This window comes from Salarias fasciatus, chromosome 14 (assembly GCF_902148845.1).
Source record: "Salarias fasciatus chromosome 14, fSalaFa1.1, whole genome shotgun sequence".
Lineage (NCBI taxonomy): Eukaryota > Metazoa > Chordata > Actinopteri > Blenniiformes > Blenniidae > Salarias > Salarias fasciatus.
The window spans coordinates 9,479,177-9,493,933 of NC_043758.1; the positions used below are offsets into that span (position 1 = coordinate 9,479,177).

A 14,757-nucleotide genomic window follows, 5' to 3' on the forward strand; every position below is an offset into this window, starting at 1 on the left:
AGGAGGAGGGGGATTTCTCCAAAAGGCTGCTGATGATGAGACCTGGAGGGCGCTCCATCGCTGACTACTCAGTGGACTTCAGGGTGGTAGCTGCTGCAAGCAGGTGGAATGAGGTAGCACTGCGTGGAGTGGACACAATGGAGGTCGGCCGCATCAAGCTCACAGACTCAGTGCTTCTGGAACCCAGGTCGCCGTCGTTCGGTTCCGTATGGCCCCAGTGACCCTGCTTTCCCCCAGTAACCACAGGGAAGCAATCAGATTCTTTGTGCTACCTCGGTCCACTGAAACAGTGATCCTTGGGTACCCCTGGCTGCGGACCCTCGACCCTCTCATCTCCTGGACCGGGGGGAGGGTGATCTATTCGAGCACCTGCTGCCGGGCCAACTGCCTCCAGTCGACAGGCTGCTTTCCGTCTCTTCCCATCACGTATCACCCAGGCACCTGGAACACCAGACCTGATGTCCTCTTGCGACAATTCGCCCGTGAGGGAGAGGAGAGAAAGAAGGCTTCCAGCATCCCAGCGGATTGTGTGGTGTGAGCATTGCCATGGCCTATTATGGAGCGGGTGTGGGAGGCATTGGTCGGTGAGCCATGTCCTGCCAACAGGACATTTGTCCCTGCCAAGGTCCATGATGAGGTGCTACATTGGCTACACTCCTCCAAATTTGCCTGTCATCCAGGGGTCAGACGAATGCTGTCCCACCTGCAACTTGGGTTTTGGTGGCTAGGTATGTGGAGGGATGTGGAGGGGCGGCAGAACTGCAGTGGGTTCCACGTTCACATATCCTGGACAGGCAGATGCTGGCTTGATTCCACTGGGACCATCCGGAAAAGCCTGGTGGTCCGCCAGGAGGCGTCCCTTGAGGGAGGGGTACTGTCAGGATCTTGTTCAGGCGGGCAGCAGGCAGTCCCAGTCTCCCTGGGTCCTGCTGATTGCTGATTGCTGATGGCATTCACCTGGGGACTGCCACTCTGCCTGCCTATATAAACCTCACCCTGCCACTTGCTCCTTGCTGGATCGTTACCCTTTCCAGACTCCCTTGCTGCTGCGGAGGGATTCGGCTGCTCTGCCAAGCAAAGAGGAGGTTTTTGTCACGTCTAGCCTTGTCTTGCCCTTTCTTGCTTTGTATCGTCACGCCACAACCTCGCCACGCCACAACCTTGCCACGACCTCGCCACGACCTCGCCTCGCCTCGAGCCAACCTGTAACACTGCTGCCAGGCTGCAGCCCTTGTGGTTTTCCTGCACCGAATAAACCTGTTCAACCGTTGATCTTGCTTCTGTCTCTCTGTGTTTGGGTCTGACTGCACACCGACCATGACAGAAAAGGCATCTGACAGTCTAACATAGGGGTGGGCGATATGGCCTAAAACTGATGTCACGGTATAATTTGAATCTTACACTGTAGACGGTATATATCACGGTATAATTTGATATACAAATTACAGCATAACAGTTTCTTGATGGTTACCATAGCACATGGTAAAAGCATGGAAGCAGGAAGTAGTTTTTAAACTATTAAATAACATAAGTCAAGTTACTTTGAATCCAAACCATGTCAGATTATAGATCAGGGGTCAGCAACTTGATTTGGTGTCAGGGCATTTTTTTTTTTTTAACTGATCCCAGTTTGTCGGTGGCTAACAGCTAAGCTAACAGCTGACTGTGACACCGGTGGCATCTATCAGCAGGCTACTTTTACAAAGTGTCCCTGAAGGCTGCAGGAGCTGCACGGCTCAGGTTGTTCACTGAATCAGAGGGTTTCAAGGTGTTTCACAGGTAATGAAGACGGTTTAGGAGGAGCTGGATGCTCAAAGGTTAATGGACGGTGTTACTGCCTCCGTGAAGCAGCTCCCTCAGATTTTCAAAATCATCTGGCGGGCCAGATATTAATGTTCGGCCAGACCACTGTTTTAGAAGTTGCACCAATCTTTTTCACAAGCTCTTCCCCTGTCTGTTCACTGCTCGCCGCCCTCGCTGTTGTTGTGTACTTCTTCTTTGGTGAACCGGGCATCTAAAAAGTTGCATTACCGCCACCTAGAGGACATGATGTGCTATTGCGGTAGGGCGGTATGACCAAAATCCCTACCGAGGGCCAAATTTATTTCGCATACGGTTTAAACCGTTTATACCGCCCACTCCTAGTCTAACGTCAAAGTTCTTCAAGTTAATGCTAGTCTTATTGAAATATTAGCCTGGCATGCCAGACTGACTTTATGTGTTACACACAAGACAGTCTTTCAAACCGGCTGACGAGAGGCGGGACTATTGATAGACTGGGCTGTAAATTCAGAATCATGTGACCCTGTAGGCATTTTTGAGGAAAAGTGGGCAACCAGCATTTTTTGAAAGTTCAAGGTGTCCCAAACAAGAATCCACCGGTTGCTCTTCAAATAAGGCCCCTGATTTTCTATATTTCCTCCTCCAAGTTATCCCCCTTCCATGGTAATTTAGATGTTAGACACTGTTGCCTATCCTGGCTTAGGCTCATAGTTAGGGCACTTCCCAATGTTCAATAATGTTGTGTTTGGTGTTATTTTAAAGAGGACATTTTTAGCTTTCATTTAAATCCAATTATCAACCTTCCTGGCACACATGGTGGTCACTCAAGCTCCTCAAACCACAAAGAACATATTTGTTTTCACAAATTCCGCCTAAATTATTTTCTTAGTTTTAGCCCTGTGGTACCGAGGAATACCAGAGACACAAAACAGATACTGAAATACTGACTTGCCAATGGAGTTTCAGAAAATGTATAACATCACCATATTATTACAATCTGGGGGATTACTGTGAGCCTGGAACCCGACCAGGGAGTTACTGCAGACAAGAGTCCAACATGCATGCTGACAGCTTTCATTACTTTGTTGGTATCCATCGTAGGTAACTAACACTTGTTTTTTATTTGATGAATGTGTTTATGTAAATCAATGAAGTTACTTGAAATCAGTGAATTCCATTGATTAAAGATAGCTAGCGAGGTGAATTCACCTCCCATGCAAATTGGGAGCAACATTGTAGAGCCTGTCAAGAACTTTGTGTATCTGGGGTCCATGGTGACCGACAGCGGGGATCTACAACCAGAGACTGACCGCAGACGAGCCCTGGCAGCACCTGCTCTGCAGTCCCTCTGGAAACCACTCTGGCGGCACCAGACCATCTCACGCACAACGAAGCTCCGGATTTACAAATTAGCCGTCCTCTCCATCCTGCTGTATGGCTCAGAAACGTGGCCTCAGAACGACAGTCTGGCCTCAGAATCGATGGCTTTGATAGCAGGGCTCTTAGAACCATGGAGAACATCAGGAGGCCCCAGCGAGTTTCTGCTTAGAGCCCGCACAGGCCAGCCCCGAGCATCTTCCTTGGTCGCACAACGCCGCGCCCGCTGGCTGGGCCGTGGGCCTTCGTCTACTCCCAGAACATCCGACACGAGCCTTTCTCCAGTTTGACCCAGAGGCCGCAGGCTGGAGACGACCACGAGGGAAACCCCGCACCCGATGGCTCGACGTCGTTGCGGGCGACCTCCAACAACACGGAGTTGCTGTGGCGGATGCAGAGCAGCTGGCACAAGACCGCCAGCACTGGAAAAATCTGGTTCATCTGGTCGGCTCAACGCACCGGGACGGGGTACCCTGACCCTCCTGGAGCACTAAGAAGAAGAAGAAGACATTAACAAGCTGGCTAAATAAGCAGTATAATTTCTGTTTCAGCGTGATCATGGAGCTGCTGGCACTCTGAAGGACACTGGCCACTCTCTAGCTCGAGAAGAATGTCTCATCTGTCAGGAGACAAAAACAAAAAGTTATCAAAAGGAGGACAGCAGGGGTTTGACACAATAAAAGGTGCTGCACAGGCACGAGACTAACTTTGTGATAGAGACAACCCTCCAGCAACTGATCGTATAAAGGAACTGTCTATAACAGATGTGGAAAAACTCCAACCCCAATGCTGAGAAGTTCAACTCCAACTGTGAGAGAGACTCCGATGTCTTGATTCTGCTGATCGCCTACTTCCACAGAATGCCATGCCAACAAATCTGGATGAAAGCAGGGACAGCAAAGGACAGAAAGTACATCCCATCCGTGCAGTTGTAGAAAAGCTGCAGATGGATGAAGAGGTTCTTGAGCCACTTCCAGGTTTCCATGGACTCAGTGGGAGAGACTCGACATCATACATTTCAGGACACATGAAGAAGACCTGCTGGAATGTGTTTCGACAGCACAGCCATCTACTCAAGGGGCTTGGTGAAGGTCCTGAGCTTATTGACTCCACCGTCATAAATGCAGAAATGTTTTTCTGTAAATTATACGGTGTAAACAACACAAACAACATCAGTGAAGTCCGTTTGGGCCCGTTTGTTAAAGGCATGACCACAGAGAGACCCACCCACCAGAGACGCTCTGAAATTTCACATCCATCATGTTCACCTCCAGACTTCGGCTTGGCGACAGGCCCACCTGCAGTACCCGGTGCTGCCACCCCCTGAAAATATGGGATGGAAGATGGAGAACAACGTGCTTGTTCCTGAACTCATGTCGTTGCCTGCAGTTCCAGATGCTGTGAGGAGCTAGTGACCTGTGGCTGCACAACTGGATGGAAGACGGCCCGGTGCGGCTGTAAGCCAAACCCATGCACTGCATCCTGTCAGTGCCGAAAGTCAAGTGACGCTTGCATGAATATGTAATGAACTGAAGGAAAAAAAATATGATCACAAAGAACCTGTAATGCCGTTTTGATTTAATCATTACTATTTATATTTGTAATTAGTTGCCATCTTCAGTGAATTTTACTGATTACAAGGATGGAAAATGTCTACTTGGCCTTTGATTGTCATTGCATTAATATTACTAATAGTATCATTACATCTAAACAATTGGTGTGGGTTTTTTTGTTTACATAATACTGGTGCAAAGAATGAATGGAGGTGAATGGGCCGGAGCCGGTTACTGCTATTTTAAGGCTCACAATAGCCTCTCACAAAGAAATATCATACATTTCTTGTATTTAGTATTGAGATTGTTGGCTTCTGGGTCCGTGATATCCCTTGATCCCACAGGGATAAAATAAACTATATAGTTTATGCGAAAATTGTGGGAAAATGTGTGTAATTTATAGTTTAAAGAGCTCATGTGACCTCTGTGTTTGTCAAAAAAATGCAAATATGGGCTTAAATTAAAGGCTAGAAGGTCCTCTTTACAATGATACCAAGCAATCATATGTATAATATTAACAAATAGGAAATTAATAGCAATTTCTAACTTTGGGCGATTAATATATTAATTATACTAATTAATCAATAATTATGACTAAACAGTAACTTTTCCAGCTGGGCAACCGGCAGAAATGGATTCAGCACTAAAAAATCATGTAAAATCAATGCTTAAAATGCTTTTCCTCAAAAATGCCTACCATGTTGTTTTCTAAGGGGCTTTTTCAATTTTCGGTCCTGACTATGAGCGGAGAGAACCAATCCAAGAAACAAGGCTGTGACACAACGACAATGCGACGTATGCAGCGCTCCATTGTAGTCGTTTTGTAGTACAAAACATGGGATCGTGGCATGGAGTTTTACGTCCGTTTTACCCCCAAATTCCACCGGACGCTTAAGCGACGCGTCACGTCTTGTTCCTGAAGTCAAGGGACACCGGGAGCGCGGCGCAGCGCCACGCCGTTTAGAAGCGGCGACCTAGCGAATTACCAGCGCCTCCGATCTGGTGATCCGTCGTAACACCAGCGCTTCTGGGACGCGGCGCGGCGCTTTTGCGTCCGGTGGAATTTGGGGGTTAGAAAGAAAAGCCTTCAGAGCAGATTCTCGCTGTGGTTTCAGCGCCAAATTCAGTTCGTTCAAAACTCCAGACAGAGCCGTGATAAAACCTCGCTGTGTTGCGGCTGCCGCCATGATTGTTTTGAGGGGTGTATAATATGACGCATCGCTAACTCCCGCCTCTCGTGGGCTGTGATTGGCCCGGCAGAAGTTTGCCGGGCAGAAGTCAGATTCGATTGGCGCGGTACCAGACTGTTTCCCCATGTATCCCTGAGCATGGAGAGACAGTCTGGCATGCCAGGCTATTGAAATATATCTTATGAAGATTTATTACACACGTCACACACAAACCCACCATATTTAGGGGGTTTGGCTCCAGCACCAGCTCCATAACCTGTAAGGATGCAGAAAATGTCACCATTTAGAGTTTGTTGGAACATAATAAACTGCTGAAGGCATTATTAAGAACTCACCACCGTAGCCGGCACCACCTGGCAGCACCTGACCTCCTCCTCCTTGGACTCCCCCTGGAAAACCCCCTGGGACTCCAACTCCCCCTGCTCCTGCTCCAGGGACCCCTGCCAATCGGATCAATAAATGAGTCTGGTTTCTGTGTTAAGGCACCCACAGGACAGTTTCTCATATTGTGATCAATTCTTGGAGGTGAATCCGCATTATGCTGTTTTAAATTGTGAAAATTGATCCTCACCATATTTTGGTGGTTTGGCACCAGCACCCAGAGCTGCACCAGAAACATGCCCAAAGAAGTGAGATTAAAGCATAATATTTAGCTTTTGACAAAGTACTGTCTGTGAGACGGGCTTACATCCATATCCTGGTACAAATGCACCACCAGGAACTCCACCTCTTCCTCCTCCTCCTCTTCCTCCTCCTCCTCCTCCTCCTCCAAGTGGAATTGCCCCTGTACCACCTTGACCTTCAAATAAAAACAAACCACATATTGATGCATGTTCATCTGCACTGCGGTTATACATAGTGTCTTTCCTGTATTGAATTGTTGTCACCATATTTAGCAGCTTTAGCAGCAGCAGAGTATCCTCCTCCTCCTGCTCCTCCTAGTCCTGCTCCCCCCAGTCCTGCTCCTCCCAGTCCTGCTCCCCCCAGTCCTGCTCCTCCCAGTCCTGCTCCTCCTCGTCCTGCTCCACCAAGACCTCCGGCGCCTCCTATACCCCCAACTCCTGTGGAACACACAAAGGTATTGTCATCCACAGTGGTGCAGCATTCTAATGGTCTGAAAACCAGATCACTGTGTAAATGCAGCAACATGTGAACTGTCCTGCTGTCCTTTCACATCAATATAAAAGAACAGTATTGATTCCTGACATATGCGTAATTCTGAGCTTTAATTACCGTATTTAGCAGCTTTGGCAGCATTGAGTCCTCCGGCACCTCCTAGTCCTCCGAGCCCTCCCCCACCCCCGAGTCCTCCTGCTCCACCAAAACCTCCAAATCCTCCAGCTCCCCCAAGTCCTCCTGCTCCCCCAAGTCCTCCTGCACCTGTTGATAGCAAGTTTATCTCAAGATCATCCTTCCCTGAAGGTGGCATGGTTAATATCAATGATCATTTCTTTTTAGTCATAATTACAAAAATGATCACACCCACCATATTTAGCAGCTTTGGCAGCAGCAGCAGCACCTCCTAGCCCTCCCAGTCCTCCTGTTGCCCCGAGTCCTCCAGGACCTCCAAGACCAGCTGCTCCTCCCAGACCTCCAACTCCTGTGGAACACGAATGTATTTTCAAGATGTTTTTAGTTAAATGTGGCTTTGTCCCTGTCGATCTGATTTTTCTTTCAGTTGATTATACTATCAAATAGTTTTACCGTATTTGGCAGCTTTTGCAGCAGCAGCACCTCCTCCGAGCCCTCCTAGTCCAGCTCCTCCAAGTCCCCCTGCTCCTCCTAGTCCTGCTCCTCCTAGTCCACCTGCTCCTCCTAGACCTTGTCCTCCAAGGCCACCTGTTCCTCCTGCTCCTCCGAGCCCTGCTACTCCTGTGGTTATCAGTTATGCCTTAAAAATCCTTCTCTGAGTGCAAATTGGACATTTTATTTGAGTAAAATGAAGTTGATGAATTTACCATATTTGGCAGCTTTGGCAGCAGCAGCAGTCCCTCCGAGTCCACCTAGTCCTGCTCCTCCTAGTCCTCCAGCTCCAAGTCCTCCAGCTCCGAGTCCTCCAGCTCCGAGTCCTCCAGCTCCTAGTCCTCCCGTTCGGAGTCCTCCCGTTCCAAGTCCTCCACCTCCGAGTCCTCCAGCTCCAAGTCCTCCTACCCCTTAAAAAAGCCCAGTTTGTCTTAATATGCTCCTCTTGGTGTAAATCAGATTAGAAGTTGGTTGACATAATCAGATCCCTTTACCATATTTGGCTGCTTTAGCAGCAGCAGCAGCACTGCCTCCTCCTCCTAGTCCCCCCAGCCCTGCTGTTGCTCCTTGTCCTCCTCCTTGTACGCCGAGTCCTCCTGCCCCACCCAGCACTCCTGCCCCTAATGAAACAGTTATCATGTATGGTCAAACAGGGGAACGAGAAAACAACACAAGCTTTTGATTACATACCTGTGATGGGGATTTCAATGTGACATATTGTGAAAACAACATTAAAACCATATCATATTATATCTTACCGTACTTCGCCGCTTTGGCTGCTGGGGAATAACCACCTAAAGGTACTCCTCCTGGGACTCCTCCTGGGACTGCTCCAGGGACTCTGTCTGGTACTCCTCCTGGTACCCCTCCTGGGAAGCCTCCAGGTACTCCTCCAGGGACTCCACCTGGGAAGCCTCCAGGGACTCCTCCAGGGACTCCTCCTGGGACTCCTCCTGGGACTCTTCCAGGTACTCCTCCAGGTACTCCTCCTGGGACTCCTCCTGGGACTCCTCCAGGGACTCCTGTCCAGGGAAGACCAATAGAAAAGCTTGATCTGACTTGACCACATGATTCATTTTAGAAGTGAATTTATGGGTTCTTGAAAAGTAATGTATTAATTTGCAGTGTTACAAATGGCGTTACTATTTTCAGTAACAAGTAATCTAACCAGTGACTCTTACCAGCATTACAGTGCTGTTACTGACAAGTACTGACAGTAAAATAATTCACCACTTTAAGCTTGTTTTTTTTTTTCCTCCACTAGAGTCCAGCTGACCTAACAGAAGTTTGAGTACACAAAAAACTGTATTGGTACAAAAGTGTGTCACTTGACGTGACAGAGATACAGCCATAGAGAGACCTGGTCACTCAAGGGCTACTTTTAAATGTAAGTATAAATATCTATTGACATACATTTGTGTCAGTAGATGTACGTTAACGGATGTAGAAACGCTACAAATTAAAAAAGTAGAAAAGTTACAAATTAAATTTGATTGGTGTCTTGTATAATATTATCACACAGCAACATTTGAATCATTTAGATTAATGTAAAGTTTCCTGTTGATAATTTATGTTGTGAAGTGTCTATTGATTTCATTAATCATGATGTCATCAAGTGTATTGTTGCAAAGTGCATCACTTGGCATGACAGAGATACAGCCACAGAGCCATGATCATTCAAAGGCAGCTTTTAAATGGAAGCACAGACATCCATTGACATACATCTACTGTTTTTTCTTAGTCTTTTACAACTGTAGAAATGCTATCTACAGTTTTATTGGTGTCTTGTCTCATATTAACACACAGAAACATTTGAATAATTTAGATTATTGTAGTGTTTTCTGTCAGTCATCTATTTATTTAATTAAATTTCATAATAAATAGTTGAACATGCATCTTAATATGGGTTCAAAATTCTTAGACATACTGTATTTAAACATGTTTTTTTTAAGTAATGCAATAGTCACTTAGCCTAGTAATTAGTTACTTTTAAAATATTTGCATTCAGATACCAACTCAGTTACTTTTTTGAAGAACTTGCCCAACACTGGTCACAATGAATGAATGAATGAATGAATTTATTTGTTTCAAACATGCAAACCATAATTCAAAATTGAAAAGTCATCTAAATAGCGACTTTGTAAAGCAGACATCAATCAAAACAGACATCAATTCAAACAAAATATACCAAACATAGAGAACATAGATGCCATCCTGCATGTCTGAAAAGGAGTGGGAAGAAGCAGAGCTTATTTAATCCCACCCCCTCTCCCAACTGAAACTTATCATTATCAGTTTCCTGTGTCAGATCAGTAACATATCATAAATTCCAAAGACAAAGAAAACATCTTCAAATTAGTTGATTTCCTTAAGATCGTAATTCTTTAGTATCGATTCTTTTATTTTTTTCTTAAATATCCTCATGCTTGAACATTTTTTCAGATCTGGACTTAAGTTGTTCCAAAGTTTTACACCTGAAACAGAGACACAAAAGCTTTTCATTGTTGATCTGTGTTTGGGAATAAGAAATTTGCAACCAATGTCTCTGAGATGATAAACATTATATGGATGATGAAAGTGCTTTTGAATGTTTTCTGGCAAGGAGTTTTGCTGTGCTCTATACATGAGTTGAGCTATTTGAGATTCTACAATGTCCTGAAACTTTAGTGTTTTGGATTTAAGAAACAATATATTTGTATGGTCAAAATAACCAGCTTTATGAATTATTCTTATGGCCTTCTTTTGCAAAAGCGAGATTTGCAATGTTGAGCTTTTATAGTTGCTTCCCCATATCTCAGCGCAATAGCTCAGATATGGTAACACCAAGGAACAATACAATATATGTAACGATTTGTGGTCGAGAACCTTATACATAATTGAGATATTTTTTGCAAGTTTATTTTCAATATATTTAATATGCTCTTTCCAACTTATCTGCTGATCAATAATTACACCCAGAAATTTTGTTTTGTGTATTCTTTCAATTAAAATTCCGTCTATTTGTACTTGGACATTAGTTTGTTTGTTACACTTACCAAAAATCATAAGTTTGGTTTTACTCAGATTAAGTGTCAATTTATTAGAGTCAAACCAGAATTTAATTTTTTTCATTTCCATATTCATTAAATGTAACAAGTCCTCCAGGTTTTCCCCTGAGCAAAACATATTTGTGTCATCAGCAAAAAATACCGTTTTTAATAGCGTTGAAGCTTTGCACAGATCATTAATATAAAGGTTAAACAATTTCGGGCCCAATACTGACCCCTGGGGGACTCCGTGAGAAATGTTCAAGCATGAAGATTTGAAGTTGCCCATCTTCACAAACTGCTGTCTGTTGCTGAGGTAACTTTTGACCCAATTCAAAGTAACTCCTCTAATACCATATCTTTCCAGTTTGATTGTTAAAATATTGTGGTCAATGGTATCAAAAGCTTTTTTTAAGTCAATGAATATTCCAGCCGCACGGTGGCGCAGTGGTTAGCGCTCTTGCCTCACAGCAAGAAGGTCCTGGGTTCAAATACCGGCCGGGGCTCGGGGCCTTTCTGTGTGGAGTTTGCATGTTCTCCCCGTGTGTGCGTGGGTTCCCTCCGGGTACTCCGGCTTCCTCCCACGGTCCAAAAACATGCATGGTAGGTTAATTGATCACCCTAAATTGCCCCTAGGTATGAATGTGTGAGTGAATGGTTGTTTGTCTATATATGTCAGCCCTGCGACAGACTGGCGAACTGTCCAGGGCATACCCCGCCTTCGCCCACAGCAGCTGGGATCGGCTCCAGCCACCCGCGACCCCGAAAGGGAAAAAGCGGCAGAAAATGAATGAATGAATGAATATTCCAGCCGTGTATTTTTTATTGTCAATAGCGTTTGTTATTTCTTCAGTTGTATCAATTATTGCCATGGATGTTGACCGATTTTTCCTAAAACCGTATTGGCCATCGGTTAATATATTATATTTTTGAATAAAGGACTCCAGTCTGGCATCAAATAGCTTTTCTAATATTTTTGAAAATTGTGATAAAAGAGCTATAGGCAATGCAATTGAAGAATTTAAGACATTCTCACCATATTTAGCAGCTTTGGCTGCTCCATAACCTGTTGGAAAAAAAAAAAGGTTTAGAATAAACGACATGAACAGAAAGCAGCTATGGGAGAAAACAATAATTTCAACAGTTTGAATGCATTAAAACTGGGAATTTCAACTCAAATGTGCTATAAATCTGTGACGTAATGACACTTATGGAAAGACAAAGCAATTAGTTTGTACATGTGTGTTGAAATTACATTGACAGATGGAAACTAAGGCTCAATCAACTGAACCTAAAGGGATAATCTCAACATACTTGTTGTTTTTCTTCACAAAGTTGCACAATTTTTTTTTTCTGCTGTGTGACGCTTTATTCCATGAAACAAACAAAGTGAAAGGGGCTTTTCATACCCTTTGCAAGACATCTTACCTCCGGGCACCTGACCTGGATACACTCCTCCGACACCACCGACACCACCGACCCCTCCAACACCACCGACCCCTCCAACACCTCCAACACCACCGACCCCTCCTACACCACCAACTCCTCCTACACCACCAACACCACCAACTCCTCCTACACCACCAAGACCACCCAATCCTACGGGAGAGAACATGAACTCATTTAAGATATGCAGAAATGATTTACTATCATCACATTTTCTTGACCAGCAGGAACAGTACATCAAACTACCATATTTGGCAGCTTTAGCCTGAGCAGGTGAGATGCCTCCAGGTCCTACTCCTGTGAATGAAAATACAGAAATAATCATTAAAATCTCATTTTTTTAAAAGATTTTTCAAGAATGTATGGGTGAAAAAACATACCAGTTCCAACAGGATATCCAGGGACTGATCCAGGACCACCCTGTCCTCCTGGAAGACCGGCTCCACCAGCACCGAATCCCCCATAACCTGAGACACAGGTCATAAAGCCACTTCAGGAACCAGTGCATTTCCACAGACATGAAACAAAGGCGCAAATGAAAGAAAGTATCTGTACCAAAGGGGAGTTTGCTTCCAGCAGCTTTAGCTCCATAGCCTCCTGAAGACAAAATTAACAATCTTGTGAAGAGGAATGTGAGAAAGCGTGTGCACTCTTGATCACTTGTGGCGATGTAGCATGTCTAAACAGCACAAGTCTATAAACAGATGTCTACAACTCAATCAATCAATCAATTTATTTTTGTATAGCCCAATATCACAACAACAGTTGCCTCAGAGGGCTTCAAGATGTTACATTGGTCGGTAAAGTAAAAACAGTGAATAAGCATAATGGTAATATGTCAATATTTACAGTAACGAGACAGAACGAAGCAACCACCGCCTTCGACCCTCACTACAGCTACAGCTATTCAGTAAAGAAGTCTATGAAAGAGTCTAAAAAGCTTGAAAGTATGCAAATCTTTCTCTATTGTCCTTCTTGTTGTGATGCACATGACAAAATCAGAACCAATTCTTGATATATTTGATCCTGACAGTCCAATATCACGGCAAAAGTGTACAGAGAGCAGAGAAACAGAGTTATTCATTTGCTATTTGTCATATATAAGTCATGCGGTATGTTGTGCCTCAATTACAATATTTTATACAAACAAAAAAAACAACAAAAAACACCAGCGAGCAAGGCTTGTTTGAGAATTCTGTTGTGAGTAAAGCTGAGGACACTGGTCCAAAAGCTGATTTCTCTTCAAAATTAAGCACAAGCAAAATCACATCAGTCTATAAACATTTGTTGACCAGGCCTGGTTTACAATAATCATACTATTATCATATAATAACAATCACAAATTTGCAAAAACTTTTTAGAAATGTTTATTCAACCCAAAAGATTTTTATGCTGAAAAAATACTTTCTAGTGCAAGCTTAGTTTATAAAACTGTCACCTTCTCTTTAAAGTCATTTTCCATATTTTTTTTTTTAGTTTGGAAGTAAATGAGACATATTTTTCTGATTTCGAAGGCATCAGAAAGCTGGTAGGTGGACAAATAGTAGACAACCTGTTTTCTGGATTCAATTAGTGAAAAACCAAAGCGCCACAGAAAACGGAGGGTTTCATAGAAGTATGTTAGTTATCAGGCCTAGAGAGAAGTGAGTCATTAAACACATCATAATGCAGACAGTGTAGGATTACAGTGGTCATTTGCACCTTGTGCTTTGGGTGATTTGAGTGGATATCCATGGAACACGCCTGGCTGCAGTGACCCAGCATACCCACGACTTCCTGCAACCAAGAACATATCTGTCAATCCTGATCACATAACGTCAACATTAGTGAGAAAAAGAAGATTTTTTTTAATGCAATAAATAATATCCTTTGAGAAATTACCTGGTCCCTGACCTCCCTGTCCTCCTCCTCCTCCAACTGAATGAAAAACAAACAAACACACATTTTAAAGTTCAAAAACTGATTAAAGGGGCAAATTAGGGTTAACCACATAGTTAACATTATCCTGGAGATGCACTATTAAAAGGTGAATAAGTACGTTTTTACCGTTGTTTTAACGTCTTTGCCACAAAATAACGTCGTCTATTCACTATATCTGACATTATAACTTTGTTTACCTGCTATGTGACATTCATTAATAATTGACCACCGTGCACCGACCATGTGTCACTACCAATCACTCAGTCTTACTTGATTTGGGATTCAGGTCAGTCCCTGTGGCCACCCCAGGCAAAACTCCACGACCGCCAAACCCTGAGGGAGTCATAAGAGACCAGGAAACTGCAACCCGGAGACATGGGTGGTGGCAAACACAGTCTGGAATCGAATCTCTGAGCTAAACCAACCTTGTCCTGGCACCAGTCCACCTTGATAAAGTCCAGGCACGCCCACTCCTGTCACAGCCAATGAGAGGACAAACGTGTCTGCTTGTTTTAACAGACTGAGTTAAAATGAAACAAAACCGTTTCCAGAAAAGATTTAGTGGATTTAATGTTTCTGTGGTTTATTTTGATATTTACTTTAAAGGCACTCCTTTCATCGGCTCCATCTCAACAAATTAAAGCGTCAGTGCCGTATTTCAGACCTTCACCTGCTTTTGATTTTGCTACAGCAGATGAAATAATTGGCAGTAATCCTGAT

The 14,757-nt window shown here is 44.1% G+C and overlaps 1 protein-coding gene across 1 annotated transcript in view; it reads right to left on the reverse strand.

Moving 5' to 3' along the window:
- Positions 1-14,757, reverse strand: part of LOC115400712 (elastin-like) — a 54,581-nt gene that overhangs the window by 13,677 nt on the left and 26,147 nt on the right. The window contains exons 11-31 of the mRNA XM_030108722.1: positions 14,463-14,510; positions 14,308-14,370; positions 13,999-14,034; positions 13,819-13,893; positions 12,673-12,714; positions 12,498-12,584; positions 12,364-12,414; positions 12,226-12,270; positions 12,100-12,126; positions 11,708-11,737; positions 8,404-8,667; positions 8,140-8,265; positions 7,861-8,055; positions 7,607-7,774; positions 7,389-7,502; positions 7,136-7,237; positions 6,758-6,963; positions 6,591-6,645; positions 6,474-6,506; positions 6,238-6,342; positions 6,120-6,158 (exon numbers count right to left, since the gene is read on the reverse strand). Coding sequence (XP_029964582.1) covers positions 6,120-6,158; positions 6,238-6,342; positions 6,474-6,506; positions 6,591-6,645; positions 6,758-6,963; positions 7,136-7,237; positions 7,389-7,502; positions 7,607-7,774; positions 7,861-8,055; positions 8,140-8,265; positions 8,404-8,667; positions 11,708-11,737; positions 12,100-12,126; positions 12,226-12,270; positions 12,364-12,414; positions 12,498-12,584; positions 12,673-12,714; positions 13,819-13,893; positions 13,999-14,034; positions 14,308-14,370; positions 14,463-14,510 — 1,911 coding nt within the window. The remainder of the gene's footprint in view (positions 1-6,119; positions 6,159-6,237; positions 6,343-6,473; positions 6,507-6,590; positions 6,646-6,757; positions 6,964-7,135; positions 7,238-7,388; positions 7,503-7,606; positions 7,775-7,860; positions 8,056-8,139; positions 8,266-8,403; positions 8,668-11,707; positions 11,738-12,099; positions 12,127-12,225; positions 12,271-12,363; positions 12,415-12,497; positions 12,585-12,672; positions 12,715-13,818; positions 13,894-13,998; positions 14,035-14,307; positions 14,371-14,462; positions 14,511-14,757) is intronic.